General features: G+C 47.2%; 1 protein-coding gene across 9 annotated transcripts in view; it reads left to right on the top strand.

Annotated features, from left to right (window-relative positions):
- The first annotated feature begins 1,179 nt into the window (after window positions 1-1,179).
- Window positions 1,180-23,226, top strand: part of Macf1 (microtubule actin crosslinking factor 1) — a 329,681-nt gene continuing 307,634 nt past the window's right edge. For 3 of the 9 annotated variants that reach the window (XM_035439644.1, XM_035439641.1, XM_035439642.1), the window contains exon 1: window positions 1,196-1,430. In XM_035439644.1, coding sequence (XP_035295535.1) covers window positions 1,211-1,430 — 220 coding nt within the window. In that variant the 5' untranslated portion in view covers window positions 1,196-1,210. Of the gene's footprint in view, window positions 1,431-17,804; window positions 18,128-23,226 lie in introns of those variants that run through there. The other 6 variants (XM_035439635.1, XM_035439637.1, XM_035439636.1 and 3 more) reach the window with 5 other exon arrangements.

Genomic DNA, 23,226 nt, shown 5'->3' on the forward strand with positions numbered 1-23,226 from the left:
CTTGCCTAGCATGTTCAAGGCCCTAGGCTCAAGCCCCAGATTTGGGTGGTAGGGAGGGAGATTTATAGGTCTCTCTTTTGATACTCTGTATCTCAGGCTGACCTGGTACTCAAATATGTACACTAACCTTAAGTTACTTGTGGGAATCCTCTTGTATTTCTTTCTTCCTTCCTTTCTTTCTTCTTTTCTTTCTTTCTTTCCTTCTTCCTTTCTTTCATCTTTAAAAAAATTGTTACTGCCGGGTGGTGGTATACACCTTTAATCCCAGCACTCAGGAGTCAGAGGCAGGCAGGTCTTTGAGTTCAATGCCAGCCTGGTCTAAAGAATGAGTTTCAGGACAGCCAAAGCTACACAAAGAAACCCTGTCTTGAAAAACATATATATATATATATATATATATATATATATAATATATATTTGTTTTGTTGTGATCGTTTTAGCTGCTGCATGCATGCCTATGTACCATGTGCATGCCTGGTGGCTGCAGAAGCCAGAAGAGGTTGTCAAATCCTACTTTGGTTCTGACACTAGAACTCAGGACCTCTAGAAGAGTAGCCAGTGGTATAAGTCACTGAGCCATATCTCAAACCCTCCCCCACCTCTATTTCTCAAGCACTGGGATTATAGGAATGAGCCACCATTGCCTGACTTTATGTTTTGTTTTATTTGAAACAAGATTTCATGTAGCCCAGGATAGCCTTAAACTCACTATGTTGCCAAGGCTGGCCTTGAACTCTTGATCCTCCTGCCTCCACCTGCTAAGTGTTGGCTCTTATAGGTCTATCTATCTATCTATCTATCTATCTATCTATCTATCTATCTATCTATTCCCCACCTAATATAATTTTCTCCTAAGCCCCATGAATTAGTCTTGGCATGTGTTATTTCTATTTTATTTTGTTTGGTTTGGTTTGGTGTCCTGGAACTCACTCTGTAGATCAGGCTGGCCTCGAACTCAGAGAGGCACCTGCTTCTGACTCCTGGGTGCTAGGATTAAAGGTGTGCGCCACCATACTCAGCTGTGTATTTCATTTTGTAAATGAAGAAACTGAGGTTCAGGTAGGTAAAGAGATCAAATCAGTAGCAGGGCCAGGAGTCTCGATCCAAGTCTCAGTGTTCCTTTCATTCTGTTCACATTCTTCCCTCTCTCCTCCAGATCCCTTCTCCCCGGACATCCAGTCCTTCCCGAGGCCACCCTTGCGTGCCCACCATGTCTTCCTCAGATGAAGAAACGCTCAGCGAGAGGTCCTGTCGGAGTGAGAGGTCATGTCGGAGCGAGCGATCTTACCGGAGTGAGCGGTCAGGGAGCCTGTCTCCCTGTCCCCCTGGGGACACCTTGCCCTGGAATCTGCCACTGCATGAGCAGAAGAAGCGGAAAAGCCAGGATTCGGTGCTGGACCCTGCAGAGCGTGCAGTGGTCAGAGTCGCTGGTAAGAGAGATCGCCAGAAGCTTTTGCTAGCTGGGCACTGTGAGTTGAGGGAAGAGTGGGCCAGTATGCACCCGCATGGTCGGGGGCATAGCGGTCCTCAGGCCAAGTCAGCTGGAATCTAGTTTATTGTTCTGATGACTGTTACTATTGCAAAGATGATGAAAGAACATTCTAGAGAAACCTAAAGGGAAAAAAAACCAAAAACACTGCCACCCCCATGCTTGAATGAGGTCTGTTCTCATTTCTGCACCTTTCCCCTGGGTTTTTCCCACTCAGTTGTATTTTATGTTTATACTAGTTACTTTCCTTTTTGGCATGTGTTCTAGTATGGATCTGTTTCTTCATTTACCTTGAAAAAGATTTTACATCTTTTCATCTTTACATCTCAGATTTTATGGCTATTGCTAAATTTATTTTTGTTTTTTCCAGACAGGGTCTCACTATGTAGCCCTGGCTGGCCTGCAACTTGCTTTGTAGAATGGGCTAGCCTCAAAATCACAGAGATCCACCTTCCTCTGCCTCTTGAGTGTTGGGATAAGGAGTGTGCACCACCATGCCTGGCTCAGACTTGATAGTTATTTTTAAAGGCTGTGTATATATATTTCATGGTTTTTCTAAGTCCTATTCTTCTTTCATTGTAGTAGACTAGACAGTGCTATAGCAATCAAGATTAGGAATAAAACCTTTTGATTTCTGTTATGTTATTTGCTTATAAGGAAGTCTTTGGAGGAGGCAATTTTACTCATGTCGCCCTTCGAAGGTTGTGTGTGGATTCTCTAGGACCTCAGTGCACAGGTTCCGCTAGTCAGGAGGTGCCTGTTTGCCTTTCCCAAGCAGCAGTGGTTAAGAGTGTAGGCTTTGGTATCGGAGGCAAGGAGTTATGGGGTGGTAACAAGCCACCCAGTGTGGGCACTTAGAACTGAATCTGGGTCCTCTGCAAGAATAGCCAATACTCATAACTGCTCAGCCTCTCTCTCTCTCTCTCTCTCTCTCTCTCTCTCTCTCTCTCTCTCTTGCCCTCAGCCTAGGTTTTGACTTAATAAAAGAATGCTTCAGTGGAGGCATCCAGAACTGTCTCCTGGATGTGTGCTTAGCACCTCAGTAGACTTTGGTGTCACCAAGCAGGTAGAAAGACAGAGAAGTGCCGCAGCTCGTTCAGTGACATCACCAGCTTTCAGTCCATTGTCAAGGTCTGTCCCGCTGCCTGCTTTGTGTCAGTCAGATAACACACCTGCCTCCTTTGCTTTATTGTCTCTCACCCGGACTTTCCGATCTACCTGATGGCCCTGGTTCCCTCAGTCTTTTCCTCCTTCCACATGACCATCAGAGCATTTTATTCTGAAATGCAAACCTGCTCCTATTATCCAACCGCTTATGAGCCATCTCTGGTTCCTTGTTGCCAGTCAGATAAAGGCTTCAGCACAAGGACCCACCCCAAACCAGGCTCCACGCTATCCCTTCCGCTTTACCAGCTGCATCTACCCTCATCCACAAAGCACCGTGCAGTAGCTCGACCTTCAAGGTATGTAGCGTGTGGGATCAAACCTCTAGGCTTTAATTTTCTTCTCTGCAAGATGGTGGCCACTCCTCCTCCTCTCTTAGGCATCAGCCCTTCTAGTCCTAATGTCCCCAGTGGTACCCAGAGTCTCCTCCTCCACTCTTATATTCATGCTTTTCTGGCTTCCTGTTCCCTTGTATAGCAGAACAGTTAACCCGCAGGGAGCCCATCACTCCCTCACAACTGTGAGCAATTCAGTGCTGTGGCTGATTTTATGTGTTGACCTTCATGGCGGGGGTGGGGATGGGGGGGAGGTTGTACATGCTAGAAATCATCAAGTGACCGACCAAATGAGTTCAAGAAGTATTTGGAGACTATTATGCAGCAGTGGGCTATAATGGGACATTAGAAGGGACAGGGTTATGTAGACTCGTGGGTCAGGAAAGATGCGGTGAGCTCTGAAGGAGCCAACAGCAGAGAGGCACGGCAGGTAGGCTGCAGTTTGAACTGCTGGTGGGCAAAAGGGAGCCCTTGGCAGAAGTCCTTCTCAAGTGCCTTGGTCCTGAAACCTCCGCTAGTAACAATGTTTGGAGCAGGCCCTAGAATGCAGGGAAGGGTCTGCTTGCCCCCAGCCTTGAAGGGGTATAACTCAAGTCGGCTGAGTCACAGGCCTCGCATTCTCCTGAAGGCAGAGTGGATGCATCGTTTTTCCTTCGTTATATTTCCTAACCCATTCTCCATCACTCACACATAGTTCTGGATGGCTCTGTGACAGTTTTTCCCTCCATTCTTCTCTGAGAAGGCCCTGCTGTTTAAGTTTCTGGTCTAGGCAATAAGTCAAAGGGATTCGAGGGAGCTTAGTCACCAGGCAAAGGCCCTCAGGACCCCACCAGGTCAGCTGAGAAAAGGCTGGGTGGGTGTTAGGCGGTGCTATTGTGCTTTGCTTCTGGTATCATGCTGATCTTTGCATCCTGACACCACCAATGACTGTCTTGGGGAGGGGGCTGGACCAATGAGGCTGGAGATGGGGAAACTGCTGTGGTTAAAAATAACTGTGCTGCAGTTGGGTGTGTTTCTTTAGCAGGAGAGAAGAGAGGCAGCAGAGTCGGGCTAGACTGCTACTTTAGTGTCTGGCTGAAGTCTCCATTCGATTTTAGAATGTGGGGGCTCCACCAGAGTAACGAAACAGGCAGCCTTCCCTCTGGGGAGACTCCCACATGTGGGTGCTGGGAGAACCTGAATGCTCTGACGCTCTCTGCTGCAGTTTGCCTTCCGCCAGGAAGTGAAGTCAGGCTCATGCTGGAAGCAGCTGTGTCCTGTGTAACTTTCCCCTCCCCCAGGTTTTGGGTTGTGAAGCTAAGTGGAGGATGTTAGAACCGGTCTCATAAAGTGTAGAGAATTCCCAGTGCCTAGCTCCTTTCAGTGTCTTGAGCAGGTCTTAGGACTCCACCTTTGGTTGAGAGGCCCGATGGGAATTCCCTGCTGGTCACCCATTGCAGAGGAGAGAGGCAAGCCAGTGCTGAGAGTGCTGCTTCTCAAGGCAGAGTTCCCAGGCTCACAGATGCTGCCGCCCAGTCTTCCTCTGCCTTCCCTCACCCATTTCTTGCCTTTTGTCTCTCTTTTTGCCAGCTCTGTTCTCATTTCCCCAAGGCTAGCCCCTTCTAAATGTCCCCAAGAGTCAGTTGTGAGAGCTTTAGGTTTCAAAAGGCTGTGAGCTAGTCAGGACACACGCAAGGCTAAGGCCCTGGGGCCTTGGGAACTTGCGTGAGGTCACACAGGATCGGCAGACACAGATCTAGATAACTCCCAATGTGAAGTTATTCCCATTACGTAGGCAACCTGGCCCAGTCTGACTCTTGTACAGGTGACAATTTAGATAGCTGGCTGTGATCTCCAAGTCACCGCTAGGAGCAGCCTTGAGACCCTGGCCTATAGAAAAAGGAGAGGGCAGGGACAAACATGGAGAGAACCAGTAAGTCTGTCTCAGCATCTCCCTTAAACTCCACACCCGAGACCTTTTAGTTGCTTTCCCCCCTCTGACCCCGTTTGAATGAGTAACACACATAATGACTATCCTTACTCACTGAGGGCGTCAACAAGTAGTGGGGGAGCTGGGGAGGTTATTTTAACAAGGTAGGCAACATTAAGCTGGGGGGAGGTAGGGCATGCCATTAGTCCCAGTACTTAGGGGCAGAGGTGAGGGGACCTTGTAGGCAGAGTTTCTATCCCACACACGAGTTCCCAAATAGTCAACACAAAGGCTTAATATTAGTTATAAATGCTTGGCTGATAGCTCAGGTTTATTACTAACTAGCTATTGTCCAATCGGCCTCCTCTTCTTTTCTTCTTCTTCTTCTTTCTTCTTTCTTCTTCTTTCTTCTTCTTGTATACAGTCTTCTGCCTGCATGCCAGCAGAGGGCACCAGATCTCATTCAAGGTGGTTGTGAGCCACCATGTGGTTGCCGGGAATTGAACTCAGGACCTCTAGAAGAGCAGTCAGTGCTCTTAACCGTTGAGCCATCTATGTCTCCAGTCCCTATTCAGCTTCTTTATTAAATCAGTCACAGCAACATATATTCACACAATGTAAAGGAATATTCCACAGCAGGATCTCTTGAGTTTGAGGCCATCCTGGTCTACAGAGCAAGTTCCAGAACAGCCAGGACTACACAGAGAAACCCTGTCTCAAAAATAAATAAATAAATAAGTAAATAAATAAATAAAACAATGACAAAAAAGCTGTATTCTTTGAGGCCTGTGTGGAATAGGTGAGGAAAATGGTCAAAGATAGGTGCCATGTGGTTTCACAACCACACAACTTTAGGGGGCACCATTCATGTTTGTTGCATTATGGATTGTTATGACTGGTTTCATGCAGATAACTGTCAAGTGTCTTGTTTTGACTAGGGCAGGGTCGGTACAAAGGGATTCAACTTCTACCCATTAATTAGGTATTCATTCATCTGTCTTATATCACATATTTAGGTCCTTCTTGGTTTTTGTCTTGTTTTGCTTGAGACAGAGTCTTATATAGCCCAGGATGGCCTCGAACAATCTGTGTAGCAGATTTGAATTCTGATTTTTCTGCCTCTACCTAGCAAGAGGTATGTGTCACCATGCCTGGCTTTGTTCAGTTTGTTTTCTTTTGTTTCAAGGTTGATGGAAATTTTATTAGAATCTATGAGAATATCTGCAGGGCAGGCAAGTTGTAAATCTCAGCAACTTAGCCTGGAGGAGGAGGATGGAGAAGAGAAGGGAAATCACCATGCTGTTTGAGTTAAACAGAACTAGTGGTCAGGGAGACTCACAGAGGGTAGGAGGGCTGTAGAGGAAGAGTCAGGAAGCCCTGCATGTTAGGGAAAGCATCCTTCAATGGCAGGGAGGGTGAAGGAGAGGAAGTTATGCCTTTCTGATTAATTAGAAGCGTGAGCCAACTTCAGTAGCTGAAGCTGCCTGCCTGCGGCCCTGCAGGAGACTGCCCATTGTTCTGTTTTTTCAAGACACATTCTCCCTATGAAGTCAGACTCTCAATCTTTCTGTGGCCACTTCCCATGCTGCCCCCTCCCCCCCCTTTTTTTTTTTTGCTTTTGCTTTTGCCATTGATATTCAAACATAGCTGAAGATGTGGTTCTTTTTTTGTGGATTCAGTCTAACTGAGAGGATGCAAAGAAATTGATTATGCTGTGAAAGCTGCACACAGGAACTCAGGCTAACCAGTTGGGCAGCATCGTAGAACATGCTGTCCCCAACATCCGCTCCATTATAGCCTCCTCCAGGAAGCCGCCTCTGATCCCTCCTAGTAGACAGTTCATCTCTTCCTAGCCCTTCTTGATCTTATGTTCAAGTTCTTTGTTTCCAGGTTCATTGTCCACACCAGACATGGACCTTGTTATAACTGTGAGTCCTATCTTACATCTGCTCTTCCTTTTGTCCATGCGTGTCTCCTCCAGAACAGCAGATCCATTCATTCATTCATTCATTCATTCATTCATTCATCCAATAAAAAGATTGAGCCCCGCCATGTACCAAAAGCTATGAGGACAGTTGTATCTGGAGTCAGGAAATCTAGACAAATGATTTCACCCCATGAAGCTTCAGTTTCATCTGTAAAAGGGGAGCAGTCATACTTGCTTTCAGCGACCACTGAATGAGGATCAGAACTGACAGAATGAACAGAGGTTTACATGCCCATTACTGCACTTAATGTGGTCATTCCTTGTACTTGGTTAGCAACCAAAACTGCAGGAGGCCAGCTGTTTCCTAGGTCAGCAAGGAATGGGCCTGAGCTTGTTACTTCTGTTACTTTCTTTTGTTCATTCCAAGGCTTTGTCAGAGAGCAGGTTGGAATGATTTGTTCTGGCCAAGCCACAGATGGAATCAAGGGCTGTAGGGGTAGGAAGTGGGGCTTTAAAGAATAATTCTACTGGGAACCCATATTCCTGGGCAAGCAATTTTTCTTATTCCGAGCATTTTGGAGCTTTGTACCCAAGAAGGCTCCTTTTCTTCCCAGCTTCTCTCGCTCTTTCTGGCTGTGTGTTGTGGGTCCCTGGCTCAGTCCTGGAGCTTGGTTTCAATAGCAGGAGAGGCCTGGGAAAGTGGGGCAGAGTGAACTGTAGCTACACACCACCGGCTCAGCTGCAGTGCTTTGAAAGTAAATCTGGGTCACATTTGCTGGAGGGATAGAAAATGACCACGTGGGCAGAATTCTGTGCAAGCAGCAAAAAAAGACAGCCAAGCTGCCATTTCTCTGAGGCTCAGGGTCCCTTTGGGACCCCAGCTGGTGAGGGAGGTGGATGCTGCATTGCAAGGTGCAATCCTGTCTTTGCGCCATTGGTTTCCCATCATGCTTTTCGGGTGAGTTCCAGGTAATACAGAGAAATAGCAGTCTAGCTGTGGCTGTCTGTTCTGGAGGTTAGGAATGCAGAGAAAGAACTGGATGCTTTAGGGACTGTGGAAGGCTGTCACTTCTTAGAGATGAAATGCCACTAGAAGAACTGACTGTGTAGGATCTAGGACTGCATTTGCCTCTAACAGGACTCCACCTCATAGGCATATGACCATATCTGGAAGTGAGAATTAATTATCCACCATCCAGGTGTTATATTGAGCCCGTCTGGCATCTTTTCTCAAAGTTGCTTTAGCTGAGAGCTGACGTGGTTTGGCTTTATAGCCTGCTGCTAGCCGTCTGTGAAAAGCAGGCCAGATTCGTGGCTCTGCTTTGACTCTTCTATAGGAACAGAAAGGGCCTTTCCAGCTGGAATCTCTCCTTGGACTAAGGATGCTACTAAAGAGAAGATGTGAAGCCTCTGTAATTTGAAAAATGGTTATGGGCTGTGCCTCACTCCTACCCCAGAAGTTTTCACTTTACGGCCAAGGGGAGGATTCTGCTTGGAGCCTCAGTGAGTGTGTCTTTTGGCATGTCTTCCTCCCACCTTCAATTGTTCTTTTCCTCAGACGTTTACTCCATTCATTCATTCATGCAAGGGAATGGCTTTGCATATCTTAGTTGGGGACCCTGAAAGGCTACTAACCTGATTGAGCCTCAATTTTTCATTGTTAAAATCAAGGAGCAAGACAGCTGCTTCAGAGTCTTGCAAAGTGGGCTAAGTGAAGTCATGGGAGGAAGTTGCCTGGCCCTGTGTCTGCCATATAGGTAGCCCTTTATCTATATTGGCTAGTCCCCTTAGTATCATTGATTCACGCACACACTTTCTCTCTGATCTATGGACGTGCTGATTTTCTCCCTTGCTTTCATTGGCCCTGTACTTGCTGACTCCATAAACATTCCGTTAGCCACTTTCTTCAAGGCTCAGCCTGGGCCTCTGAGTCTAGCTCCTGCCCACGAAAGCAGTGGGGATGAAGCTAGAGCCGTGCTGAACTTCAGATGAAGAAAAATTTGTAGAAGTTCCGAGGGAAGAGGGCGTCCTCTTGCACCTGCCCATCTGGGACCTGGCGCACTGAAAGCATTTGATCTAGGACTTGGGAAAGAACTAGGAGCTTGCTAGGACACCCTGAAAGAGGCGGGGGGGGGGGGAAGGGGGCACATCCATTACCTGTTTTCATCCTTTCTTAGCCCTCAGCAGGAAGGGAAGAAAATGAAAAGAGAATACTTGGTGTGAGTTAGGAATTAAAGAACACAGAACGCAGCCTGGGAGCTCCTGAGAGCTCATGCCATCGCTGGTAATGCTGCTGCTATGCTCTAGATGTGTACCGGGGCACCACACATGCCATTTCATCCTCACAGAACCCTGGGAAGTCACTGCTATTTGCAACAGAAAACTCTAAGCAGCTTATGTGGGGTTGTGCAACAACCTAAAGGAAGGCCAGGCTTCAGCATTATCAGTGTGTGTGATGTCTCCTGAAGCCCCACAGGCACAAGGCTCCCTAGAGTTGCTGAGTACTGGGCTTCAGGTCCAACTGACACCAAAGTCCTTGCTCTTTCCAGAAAGTTTCAAATTCAAGAATAGAGACTGGTGTTCTGAATATCCACCACCCAGAAACAAGAATTACAAACCATGACATGCTCGTAATTGCAGCACTCACAAGGCATGGGCAGATGGGTCTCTGTGAATTCGAGATAGCCTGGTCTACAAAGTGAGTTCTAGACCAGCCAGAATTACATAATGAGACCCTATCTCAAAAACAAACAAACAAAAAGAAAGAAGGGAAGAAAGAAGGAAATAAAAGAAAGAAAGGAATTTAGATGTTCAATCTTCTAAATTCAACATATACTCCACTTCTGCCTTCACAATTATGTAAAAGAAACTCAGAACTAGGCCAGAGGGTCCTGTAGGCTCCTCGGGACACTGAGGCTGGAGGATTCATGGTTCAAGGCCAGCTTGAGGAACTTTAGTGAAACTATGTCACAGAGTGAAGATATAAAAGTCAGCTGGGGACATAGCTCAGGGATTGATTGCTTACATAGCCTGCAAAAGGTCTGGGGTTCAGTCTCCATTACTAAAAAGGGAAATTTGGGCAATGACATACTTTTACATGTCCCTCAATTACTCACTTTTATTAGCTTATATCTATTATATAAATAATGCCTTTTTTTGGTTTGTTGAGATAGCGTTTTTTGTTTGCTTGTTTGTGTGTGTGTGTGTGAAACCCTAGCAGTCCTGGACCAGACTGACCTCGAACACAGTGATTTGCCTCTGCTGGAATTAAAGGCCTGTGCCTTTAATTTTTTTTTTTTTTTTGGTTAGTTTTTGGTGTTTCAAGACAGGGTTTCTCTGTGTAACAGCTCTGAGAGGCCTCGGAAGACTTTTAAGATTACAGAGAGAAGGAATTCTGTGTTGTGAGAAAAGCCTGTATGTAAGAGTTGTTCTGATGCTTGAAGAAGTATTACACATGACTGTTCTCACCTAACAACAGAGGCCACCACACTGTGGAGCCTGTTGAGACCCTGGAGATTAATGCTTGATTCTATCCTTTCACAGGTTTCTATCATGGGGCAGTGTGGGAAGGCAAGCTTTCAAGTGGAGAGAAGTCTCATAGATAAATTGCTGCATCTTTCAATTTTACAACTATCCCAGTTTCCTGAATAATGAAGACTGCCTGTAGCCTTGTGTATTAAGAGCCTCATTGCCACCAGGAGGTAGTGGCAGTGCACACCTTTAATCCCAGAATTTGGTGGGAGGCAAAGGCAGGTGGATCTCTGTGAGTTCGAGGCCAGCCTGGTCTACAGAGAGAGTTCCAGGACAACCTCCAAAGCAATACAGGGAAACCCTGTCTTGAAACAAACAAACAAAAAACAAAAAAGCCCAAACAAACAAACAAACAAAAAGAACCACACTGCCCAGGAGGATGAGACCCTCTCAGCAGGGTGATAAGATATGAAAGAGACTTGACTCTTTTTTGTTGTTGTTTTGTTTTTCAAGACAGGGTTTCTCTGTGTAGCCCTAGTTGTCCTAGAACTTGCTCCATTGGCCAGGCTGGCCTCGGACTCCCAGAGATCTGCCTGCCTCTGCCTCCTGAGTGCTGGAATTAAAGGCCTGTGCCACCACAGCCCAGCATGAGGCTTGACTCTTTCAAGAGGGAAAAGAATACAGATTTCTTCACACAGAGGTTAGGAGATGGTGGAGGGGCCAGGACCCTTTCTAACTACATTGATCCATTCCTTTGCATGCTACATGCTGTTTAAACCTCTGTAACTGGTCTTCCTTTGGACCACCAGCTCCCAAATAATGGCATGGAGACTTCGTATTATAAAAGTTTGTCCTTAGCTTAGGCTTGTCTCCAACTAGCTCTTAAAACTTAAATTAGCCCGTTTGTATTAGTCTATGTTCTGCCACGTGGCTCGTTATCTCTTTTGGGTACCATAAGCCCCACTTCCTCTGCATCTTGCCTCTCAGATTCTTTTCCTGAGTTCCTCTCTCTCCCTAGAAGTCCTGCCTTTTCTCTTCTGCCTAGCTATTGGCCATTCAGCTCTTTATTACTCTTTATTAAGCCAATCAGAAGGTTTAAACCTTAGTCAGGTGAGTAAGGACAGACACATCTTCAAACAGTGTGATCAAATAACCTTCAATAGACCCCAATGGCTAAAAGGACTTTAAGAAGCAGATGTTCCATAGTAAAGGAGGCAGACACCTGGAGAGTTCAGTACCTTGCCTGCGGCCTCTCAACCAGTCAAGGGCCAAATCGGGAATAGCTCTAGCTCTGCCTAAGGCAACCCACTACCTTTCCAGTGTGCAGTAAGATAATAGCAGCTAACTTTTGTGCAGTACTTCAAGGTTCACAGAGTGTCTCCACAACCTTTGGATGATGTCCTATGCCATGAGAGGTCTGGGCATTCCAACTCCTTTGGGACAGCTGCTTTTTTGGGGTCCTTTGCTCATTCTCTGGAGTAAGGATGAGAGATTCTTTGGCAGTGGCTCTGAGAAGCCAGAGGAGAAGGTCTAGGGAAAAGCTAAGGTGGTGAGACTTGGCCAGTTGCTATGGTTACCCAACCATCTGGGTAACCATTTTGAGGGTTGCTATGGTGATGGGCTGCTGGGTGGCAGGGAACCTTCTTCCTGGGTGGCTGGCACCATCCAGGATTTTTGAGTTGAGGGATACTGCACTTTTATAACACAAGAGGGCAGCACAAGAGCAGACAAAGTCTTGCTGCCCCGGAGCAAAATTTAGGTTTCTAAGCAGAAAGAAACTTTATAAGGGACTGGCCAAAGGGGGAAGGGGCTGGACCTGGAGGCAGGACTCTTGAGACAGAGACTGGAAACAAGCAGTTTGCTTACAATCAAATGATAAGATTGAACAGTCCTTGCTATGCCTGCTGCCAGCTTCTATAGGGGAACCTAAAAGTCACAGCAGCCAGCTGGTGTTTTAAAGCATTATCTCTCTCTCTCTCTCTCTCTCTCTCTCTCTCTCTCTCTCTCTCTCTCTCATCTCTCATCTCTGTCCTTCCCTCCCTCCCACCCCCCCACACTCACACCCCTACTAGCAAATGTATTTATAAATCATCAGTTAACACATAGAAAATAGAGCTTCGTAAGCCAAGTTGAAGAAGTGTTGGAAGTAAGCCTCCTAAGGGGTTGGGGAGGGGCATCAGCAGATGTGATTTTTCACTACTGTCTTTCCAATCTGCATAGGAAGTGGCCTCAATACCTGACCACTGAGTAAATGCTGATTTGGATTCTTTTTTTTCTGAGACAGGGTCTCATTTAGTTCTGGCAGTACTGGAACTATGTAGACCAGGCTAGCCTCAAACTCAGAGAATGGCTAGGGAGTGTTGGGATTAAAGGCATGAAATATGCCCAACTCCTGAATTGGATTCATTCATTCATTCGTTTGTTTATTTTTTGGTTTTTAGAGATTGGGTTTCTCTGTGTAACAGCCCTGGCTGTCCTGGAACTCAATTTGTATACTAGGCTGTTCTGAAACTCAAAGAGATCTGTTTGCCTCTACCTTCCAAGTTCTGGGACTAAAGGTGTGTGTGCCAGCCACTAAGAGTTCTGGGATTTTTGAGAACTTCTGCCTGGATCAGTTAGAAATAGCTTCATGTGTTGAGAGTGAACTTTCCTGTGGGATCTCAGTAGATGAAGATGAAAGGAGTGGGCTTTTTAGGCAAAGGGTTTGACCTTGGTTCCCGGAACAATGCTGTCCACCCAGTAGGAGATGCTGTGAGTGGGTGTGCCTGTGTGAGCTGGGATTGAACTACGGTCTCTTGCATGCTAGGAATGTACTCTACTACTGAGCTACAGTCCCAACCCAAAGTAGTTCTTAAATACTTTAGCCTAATCAGAAGCCACCAACCGCTGGGTATTTGGGGAATCATCTAGTTCATTCATTTATTTTGTAATTGATCAAAAATTTTAAACATCCAGTGAGTGTTCTAAATATACAATGTTATTTGCCATATGCTCAGGCTCTCATGGTAACCAACACATTCAAAAGCCTCAGGACTCCTAGAGCTAATGCTTTAGAAAGGGTGAAAGTTAAATTGGCAGGGACTGGAGAGGTCGCTCAGTGGTTAAGAGAACACGTTGCTCATGCACAGGACCTGGGTTCATTTCCCAGCACCCACGTGGTGGCTTACTACTGTCTCTAGTGCCAGCTTCAGGGGATCCAAAGCTCTCTTCTGACTTCTGTAGGCACATGTTTTGTACACATAATATATGTAGATAAAACATTCCTGCATATAAGAAAATAGAAGCTACTATAAAACAAATTAAAAAGATAAGAGAGGCTGAGGCAAAAGGAGTCCAAGTTCAAGGCCAGCCTAGGATACAATGTGGGAACTTTCTAACAAAGATATAAGAAAGACTGGTCTCAAACAAGCATAAGGTTGAAGAAGAGAACCAACACCCACACCTTGACATCTAGCCTCCATTCCTATGCTTTGGTATGCACACACACACACACACACACACACACACACACACACACACGTGCACAAAATAAATAAAAATGTAATAGGAAAAGGGAGACAGTATGGTGGTACAGGCCTATAGTCTCAGGCACTCGGGAGGATAAGGTAGGAGAATTGCAACTTCAAAGCCTGCCTGGGCAATGTAGAGAGATATTGTCCCTCAATAAAAAGTAAAAGGGAGGCCTAGTGTGATGTCAAATGGCTTTATTCCCAGCACTCAGGAAGCAGAGGCAGGCAGATCTCTATGAGTTCGAGACCAGCCTGTCCACAAGAGCTAGTTCCAGGACAGCCTCCAAAGCCACAGAGAAACCCTGCCTTGAATCCCCCCCCCCAAAAAAAAAAAACCAGCCAGGGCTACATGACTACATAGAAAGACCCTGTCTCAAAAAAAAAAAAAAAAGTCCTAAACAAACCTACAAAAACAAATGTAAAAGGAGGGGATAGAGAGATGGCTCAGCAGTTTAGAACACTTGCTACGCTTACAAAGGACAGGAGAGAGGTTTCCAGCACACACGAGGGGTTACTGACAACTACCTGTGATTCTAAATCCAGGGTCTTGTGGCTTCTGGGAGCATCCACAATGATGCTCCCTTTCCCCTGAAATTAAAAAGAATGTAAAAAGGAGGGCTGGGGATAGAGTTCAGTTGTAGAGTGCTTCCTGCTGAACAGGGGGGATTGTGGAAGGCTTCCCTGTGAGAGTTTCCAAGAGTAGAAGTCAGTCATGCTAAAGGAGAGGAACAACAGAGTGAGGTTTTGGAGAAAACCAGGTGGGAAAGCTCTGAGATAAGAGAGCATATTTGAAAAGTGTCAGGGCTTTTGGGAGAGGGGCCCTTGACAAAAAAGGGAGGATTCTGGAGGTTTTATTTCCTTGTATTACCCGTCTTTCCCACTAGATGTCCATCCAAGTTTGTCCTTCTGTCTGATTCCTCCATTGCAACCTCTTTAGAAATTCAGCAGCAGGCCCACAAGCCAGAAGGAGAAAGCCTCAGAGCTTTCTGGATTGTGTGCTTTGGCAATAAATTTAGACTCTTGCTTGAAAAAAAAAGTAAAACAAAAGCAAAACCCCGCACTTCGGTAGGCTTTCTTCCCTCCCCCCAAGCAGCTTTGTTCCTTCTAGCCGAGTACAAATTTCTCCCTTTAAAGCAGGAACATCAGCCAAACATGTGGACTTCCCCTTTCCCATTCATTAGAAGAATGCTTTACTTCAAACTCTCAGGAGTATTCAAATGCAAATTTCGTCAAGAAAGCTACTTGGGTTGGTGAGAGGCACTCTAGCTAGCTACAGTGCAAACCAGAGCCTTCTTCCTAATTACCAGGTTTCTTTCCTTTTCTTCCCTTTTCCCTTTTTGGGGCTGGGTGTCACTGTATATAAATATAGTTTAGGCTGACCTCAAATGTACAACTCTCTTGCCTTAGCCTTCCGAATGCTGGATTGCAGGTTTGCACCGCCACTCTGGGCTTTACTGTGTGTTTTTATTTTATTTTATTTTATTTAGCAGGGGTGGGGGGGTGGGGCATAAACAGGATGGGGACGATGATGATGATGAGGGGGCAGGGTCTCACTATGTGGCTTTGTCTAGCCTAGAACTCACCTTGTAGACCAGGTTGGCCTCTAACTCGCTGTGAGCCTCCTGCCTTTGCCTTCAGAATGCCAGGAATTATAGGCATGCACCACCATGCCTGGCTTTTTACTGTGTTTCTTAATAGGAATCTCAACCCTTTGCCTTACCCTCCCTAGCCTCCTGGTCTTCCACAGACCCCGACTAGCACAGAAGACTCTTCCTTCTGTTATTTCCCAAGCTTTGTTGACTATCAGTCACAATTCTTGAGGAACCTGCTCACAAGCTGGTGCTGGTAGCAGGCGTAGGAGGGGATGGGGGCACTTTTCTATTTGCTACAATGCACTGAGGGAGGAGGTAGGTGTGGGTAAAGGGGGTAAGGGTGGAGGCCTGTGGTTGTGTATTTGCATCCAGGCCTTCTTAGCTCTACTGGTGTAAACAGTAATGAAAATGCAGTGACTCAGCACTTACACAGTCAAGATCTCCAGAGTTAGCAATTCCATAGTCTCTGCTCTTTATAATTTTTTTTTTAAAAGTGCTTGCTACCAGTCACCACATCAACTACCAACTCCTTCATTTTGAGTTCTCTGCTAAATGCCTTTTATTCTTTAAGAAAAAAAAATATAGCTGAGATATATTTGTGTTTGTAGACTAAGCTCATTAGCAGCTGACCTCAATCTGTGAACTATGATTTTTTTTTTTTTAATCATGGAGTAAAACTGGAAAGAAATGAGCATTTGCCCCAAGGATCTTCCCTGTCCTCTTTCAGGTCCTCCCTGGGTGCCGTCCATACTGAGAGCTGGGACAGCTCAGCAAAAATGGATGGGAAGAGGGATGATCAGTTATTTGCTCACCTGCTTTCTGAGCGGGGTGTGATGTGGAAAGCTGTGATTGCACCCATTAGTGAAATGCATCACTTCTTTTCCTTGTCACTAATGTGCTGAGCAATGATTGACCAAATACTTGACATTACTCACAAGGTACAGAGCTACAGTTCTTGCTCTAGGGTAAGAGGCTTCTACTTCAAACTCTTAAGGATGGGAACTGAAATGGAATTCCAAGTGTCAATTTTGGTTGCTCAATGCCACATGAGACCTTTTTCTACCTGCTCATGTGCCTTCACTGTGGTATTTACTAGTGTAAGTTATTACCACCACCACTTGCCCACCCCCTGAAAAACAAGCCAACAACGGTTAAGATGTGGGTTCAAAGTACCATTTACATTTGCTAAATTTCATTTTGTGTGTTTGAGACAGGGTCTTCTTACTCTGTGGCCCAGGAAGACTTTGAACTTGTAGCAATTCTTCTGCTTCAGCCTCTTGAGTGCTAAAATTACAGGTGTGAGCTACCATAACCCATCTTGGAAGTCCTCATTCATTGCTCTTGGTTTCAGTCGACCCATGAATATTGGGATTGAATGATACACAACCGAATAGAGAACCTGATGATGCTGGGAACCCCTTTACAAAGTGATCCCAAATAAATTCCTCCCGGTATTTACGTTTCCTTTTTTTCTTTCTGGAGGACGAAGAATAATTGGCTATTGGCTTCCCTCATGTTGCCCTAACCAGTTTTGCTCCAGAATCCTTTCTTTGTTCCCTGATAGTCCTGGAGCAGCCTCAGGTTCCCACATTTCTCTCTTTTGATCTAAGTCGCTCGGTTAAGAGGGCTGTCACAGTTTAGTAATCCCATTGCCCTCCCCACTCCTGGATTTATGCCCTCCCCCCACGTGCAGTCAGAATCCTGTTTTCATTGCTTTCTTAGTTGTCATTTCTCAGGCCCTGCTCCTTGGCCTGGTTTACTTTATAGTGATGGCTCTGTCCCCCTCGCTTTCACTTCAGTTTTGTCTCTTTATGGACGACCCTTTGTTCCTGGGCTTCTTTGTGGTCGTACTGTTCCCTTCGGCCTCACACAGCCGTCCAGGCCGGGGCTTGCCCTTGTCTTGGTTCTGGAGCCGTCTGGCCTTGGATACGAGGCATCTTGGTCTTTCGCTCTCCGCCTGCCTTCAAGGTTTTCTCTAGGACCTTCTCCCACAGCCGCACAGGCCCAGCCCGTGGCTCCCTTCTTTGTCCCGCCGGCCGGTGTAGGTCAGCGCTGAGTGGGGCTGCGGCTCAGCCCGGTCGGCCTGGGGGTCTCCTGGCCGCTGCCACCCGCCTGGCCTCCTGTGCTGACGTACGGCGGGGGCCTCCTGGCGGCGGGCCTCAGGCGTCCGCCGGCCTCTTCGCCGCTCCGCTCCTTCCCGCGGCCCGCCCGGGCGGTGGTCGGCGGCTCGCCCGGCCCAGCAGGCTGCAGCCGCGGGCTGGGGACGCGCCCGGCGGCGGAGGCGGAGGGCTGAGGGGCGGGGAACCGGCCGGGCCTGGCGCTCCTGACAGGAGGCGCCGCCGCCGCCGTCGCGCCGGGGCGGGCTGAGGGAGGAGCGGAGCTGAGGGGTGGGGAGGCGGAAACGCGAGCCGGGACCGGCGGAGCGCGAGCGGGCCGGGTGCGAGCGGGCTGAGGAGCCGAGCGCGACTGTCGGGCCGGGCGAGGAGACGGACGCAGAGCCGAGAGCGAGAGAGCGAGGGCGCCGCTACCGAACCGCACAAAGGCCGAGGCTGGGGCCGCCGTCGCCGTCGCCGCCTCAGCGCGCGGGCCTGGAGCCGGCGTCCCCCGGGGCCCGGGCAGAACGCGGCGCGGGCAGCCATGGCCGGCTACGTGCCGGGTCAGCAGCCGGCCAACCGCAGCCAGGAGAAGGAGTTCGTGCAGGCGTACGAAGATGTGCTGGAGCGCTACAAAGGTGAGGCTGGGGCCGGGCCGGCGCTGGCCGGAGCCCGAGGCCCGCGGCTTGGCCCTCGCTGCCCGCGGCGCGGCCGGCTGCAGGTGGGGCGGCGGGCGGGGGGCGCGTCCACCCTCGCGGGGCTGGGCAGGGCCGGGAGCTGCGGCCGCCACTCGGGCCCGGCTTCTGTGGAGTTGAGATTAACCTCGGGAGCCCTGCTCCCAGGCCGGCGCTCGGCGCTCTCCTATCACCAGTCACACTGTTTGCTCTATTATCTGACCGGGGCCAAAGGAACCGAGACGTGGAGCTGGCTCTGTGGGACTCTGTGGCGGCGGAGGAGTTGGGCTCGAGGGAGAGGCTCTCAATCGGTTTCCCGGGGCGAGCTTCCCAGCGGTGGCTCTCCGGGGGTCGCCCGCCGGCTTTTGTCTCCCTGACTCTCGGAGGAGTGGCTCGGGAGCCTAGGTTGCCGAGCACCCTGGGGGTCACGAGGGTCGTCGGGTGGGTTGCATGACCCGTGAGTGTGCAGATTTCGGTGGCGAGGGCTCCCCACCCCCACGCCACCCCCTTCGATGTCTGGCTGGGCCTCCCTGGTTGAGGCAGGGGTCTAGGTTTTTTTTCTCCCCCCCTCTCAGAAATAAAGATTGGTCTCGGAGCTCGGATTTCAGCCCCTGGAGGCTGTCTTGCGAAGCAGTTCAGCGAGTTAATGTCTAATCTCCGCCGAGTGCACGCAGAGAAAGTTTTGACAGGCCAGCAGGGCTGCGGGCTGCCTTCCCCTAACCGCCTAGGTGCCCGGAGTGGAAGGCAGGGGTGCGTGGCTCTGGAGCCCCAGCTTTGATTTATCAGTGTGCTCTCGGCTGCAGTTCGAATTTTGGTCGGAGATGGAGATTTCCCCATAAACTTTACAGGCAGCCCCCCCCCCATTCCCCCTTTAAAGCTGGGGCTCTTGTGACTTCCATCTGAAGGAGGTATGTCTTCAACCCTTATGACTGAGACCAGCATACTTATTTTCAACATCTACCCAGTGAAGGGAAACTAATGACAAAGCTGTAAAGCCCCCCTCTCTCCCTTTCTCTCTCTCTCTCATTTTTTTTCTGGTGACACTAGCGCTCTATTTGGGAATGCAGCATGGGGGAAAACCAGATGAAATGGTCAAATGGACCCGCTAGGGCTTCTATTTGTTTTTGCTGCATCAGCTTCTGTATGCCGTCCAGTTTTCCTGCCTGCAGGGAGTTTTCGGTCAGCTCCCCCACCCCCACCCACCGTGGCCCTTCTTTTAAAAAATGGGGATTATTTCAGAGCACAAAGAGGTGAGGTTGTGCTGCTGAACTTCATTGAAAAACTGCTGCTCGCTGAATGGTTTCATTAAGTCTCTTTGCAGGCTTTTGAGCAACCCTGGACTCCTCAGAGGGAGGATATGCTGGGATTGGCTCTGGCTTCGACAGCTTTCAACCAGCAGAATTAAAGCGCAAATAGAGGAAGAAATCTCAGGACCTCCCTGGGTCAAGTTGTTGGTGGCTCCTAGTTGAAAGGAAGTTGGGCTTCCTTGTTGTGGGAAAAAGGAAGTAGGGCTTGTTCCTGGATGGGCGACTGGTGTTGAAGCCTTTCGGGCATCGCACTCAATTTGCCTTTCCTCCCATGGTCTTTGTTCAAGTGTGGAGGAATTTTATTCTTTTCAGACATAGGCCTATTTCTTTTAATTTTTAAGGATGCTTTACTTTTATATTATTTATTTATTTATTTATTTAGTGTGTGTGTGTATGTGTGTTTTGCCTGCCTTTACGGCTGTGTACCACGTGGGTGCTTGATGCCTGAGGAGGTCAGAAGGGGGCGCCTGATCCCCTGGAACTGCAGTTATGGATGGTTGGGAGCCACCATGTGGGTGCTGAGAATCAAACCTAGGTCCTTTGCAAGAGCAACAGGTGCCCTTAACTGCTGAGTATCTCTCCAGCCACATCCAGTCTGTCTTTAAAAAAAAGAAGCCTTGGGATTGGATTGGAGAGATGGTTCAGCAGATAAGAGCAAGTACTTCTCTTTCAAAGGACCAGGATTCAGTTCCTAGCACCAATGTAGGTAGCAGTTTACAACCTCTTGTTTAAAATTTTTTGTTTGTTTTTTGAGACAGGGTTTCTCTATGTAGCTTTGTAGACCAGGCTGGCGTTGAACTCAGTGATTCGCTTGCCTCTGCCTTCTGAGTGCTTGAATTAAAGGCGTGTGCCACCACTGCCCGGCTCCCTACAACCTCTTATAACTTCATTTCCACGGGATCTGACAAACCTCTTTTGGTGTCCTTGTGTACCAGGTACAAATATGGTACATATGAATTCGTGCAGCACACAAATACACAAAAACAAGTAATCTTAAAGAATTGAGGACACAAGCAACAACAACAAAACAAAACAAAAAAAGCTTTGTGATGGTGGCTTCCGCCTCTGTGAGTTCAAAGCCAGCCTGGTCTACAAAAAAAAAAAAAATTAGCACATGCATGCCTTCAGTTCCAGCACCCAGGAGGTTGAGGCAGATCTCTGAGTTGGAGGCCAGCCAAGGGTTTCATAGTGAGACATGTCTCAAAATAAAAATGTTATAAATATTAAAAAATAATTCATTTTGGAGAGAAATGGGGAAATTGATGTTACTGAAGGCTTCTAGTTCTTCATTGGTGGGTCTCTAAGTTAGTTGTATCCTTGCTGTAGTAATTTGAAGAATTATCATTATACAAAATAAAGTAGGGTTTTCAAATAGAGAGGGAGGTCTGTAGTTCTCAGCTACATACATTGCCCATAGAAGGGGCAAAAGTGACAAGTAGTGTGTTCACAGTGTGAAATGAGCAGAGCTGTGTTGTGTATAAAGCAACTTTATTAGGAATGGCTGTCAGGATTTTCCAGAACTGCTTGGCAACTGTTACCCTGTGTGCTGGTAGTGAGCATGGTTTTGGCAGGGCTAGAAGATTCAGCATGGACATAAATGCTTTCCTTACTTCCCAAGTATCCCAAAGGCTGTTTCAGAGATCTGGCCAGTAGACAAGAAGCACTGGATAACTAGATGCTAACGTTTCAGAGTGGGCAGCAACAAAGAGAACCCACATCCCTCAGTAAGTGACTATTAAATCTCTAATGCTGCTGATAGTGTTGGGCATTGGAGATGCTTGGGTTATGAATGAGATCTATTCCATGCCCTGGTTATTCACGTCTAGCAAGGCAAAGATAGTCACAAACAAATAATTATGAGACAGATGAGTGCTGTGGAAGCAAGGGGACACAGAGAATCTCTCTGGGGTTCATTGGGAGATCTGGGCTTTGTCCTTTTGTTTGTTTATTTCAGGGTCTTACTGTATAACCCTGGCACCACCATACCAGCTTTTAATTTTAAAATCAACTAGTTAATTAATTTTAAGACAGGTTCTCAGCCGAGGCTGAGTATGTAGCTGAAGCTGGCTTTGAGTTCCCGAGTCTTCTGTCTTGGCTTCCAAGTGCTGGAATTACAGACTAGTATGCCACACCAGGACAGAATTAGATTTTGTATTTTCACAAAATTTTGAAGTTTAAAGTCTTCATGTGCCAACCTGGCCTAGGAATAAAAGAACACTCACATTTCAACATGGATAATGTCAACTGTATGGTACTTACAAACTTCAGAGTTGACTTACAAATTTAAATTTTATTTGGGGGGGGGCGTGTTTGGAGGCAGGGTTTCTCTGTGGCTTTGGAGACTGTCCTGGAACTAGCTCTTGTAGATCAGGCTGGTCTTGAACTCACAAAGATCAGCCTGCCTCTGCCTCCTGAGTGCTGGGATTAAAGGCAAATGCCACTACTGCCCGGCTGTGTGTGTGTGTGTGTGTGTGTGTGTGTGTGTGTGTGTGTGTGTGTTATATAGATTTTCAAAGCCATTTCATATTCATCTTATTTGAGGTTTGTAATACCCTGTACAGGTAGTATGACTAAGATCTGTAAATTTAGACACAGGGACTTGTGCAAACAGAGGTTTCAGAGCTCTGGATGAGGGTTTCACATTGACACAGAGGAAGTTTTAAAATCAGAGCATTGACTTGGGTTTATTTGTGAGATCATTTGTGAAAACGTTAGTAAAACACAATTGTTAGTGTCATTGCTGGCTTTTAGCCTCTGAAGAACAGGTGTACACTAGAAGTACCTTGCAATTCTGCAGCTCTGAATTGTGGAGAATTTCCTTTTCCTTTGTTTGTTTGAGACAGAGGGTTATATAGCCCTGTCTGGCCTGGAACTCAGTATAGACTAGGCTGGGCTCCAACTCACAGAAATCCACCTGCCTCTGCCTTCTGCATGCTGGGATTAAATGTGTGTGCTTTTCTTCCCCTTGGTTATAAGGAAGTTATGACATATAGGTCTCTGAGAATTTTATACAAAGTAATGCATCACAAAATAATGCAATTTTGCTAAAACAGTGGAAAATGTAGACTGAAGATTTGGAATTGCTTACCTAAGTAATGCTCTGAAAACACCCTAGGTTAAAAGTGGATTGCTTCTAGAAAGAACAATGGAGTAGTCGCTACTCCTGGATATGGACACTGTTAATTCAGAAAGTGAGTCAAGTCCATCTGTGGGAAATCACAAGCTTTGACCACACCATGCTGTTGAAATAATACAGTGTGTGCATGTGCTAGCAGGGCTTATGGGAACCACTGCCTTGGTCTGGCTTGACAAGTGATGTAACAGGCCAGGGAGAGGTCTGTTATCCTGCTGGTTTTCAGTGTCTGTTCCAAATCCTAGACATCTTGGTGGAAGAACACTTAAGAGTGTATATCTGGGAACAGAAATGTCCAGGGATTGACTTTAAGACCTCCTCTGTACCAAGCAAATCCTTCACCCTTGAGCTACATCTCTATCCCTTTAAAATATTATTTATTTATTTGTTTGTTTAAAATTTATTTATTTTAACTAAAGCCTGTCCTTTAGTGCTCCATCTTCCTGCCTCAGTCTCCTTGGGATTTTAAGTGAGGTTATAGTTGTGTACCACTATGGATGGCTTCCCTCCTGGTTTTGATGAGAGTTGAAGCCTTTTGTCTGTTTTTCACTGGGTGTAGTTATGATTGGCATGTAAGAGTGAGCCATGGCGGGCTGGAGAGATGGCTCAGAGGTTAAGAGCAC

Source organism: Cricetulus griseus, chromosome 2 (genome assembly GCF_003668045.3).
Source record: "Cricetulus griseus strain 17A/GY chromosome 2, alternate assembly CriGri-PICRH-1.0, whole genome shotgun sequence".
Classification (NCBI taxonomy): Eukaryota; Metazoa; Chordata; class Mammalia; order Rodentia; family Cricetidae; genus Cricetulus; species Cricetulus griseus.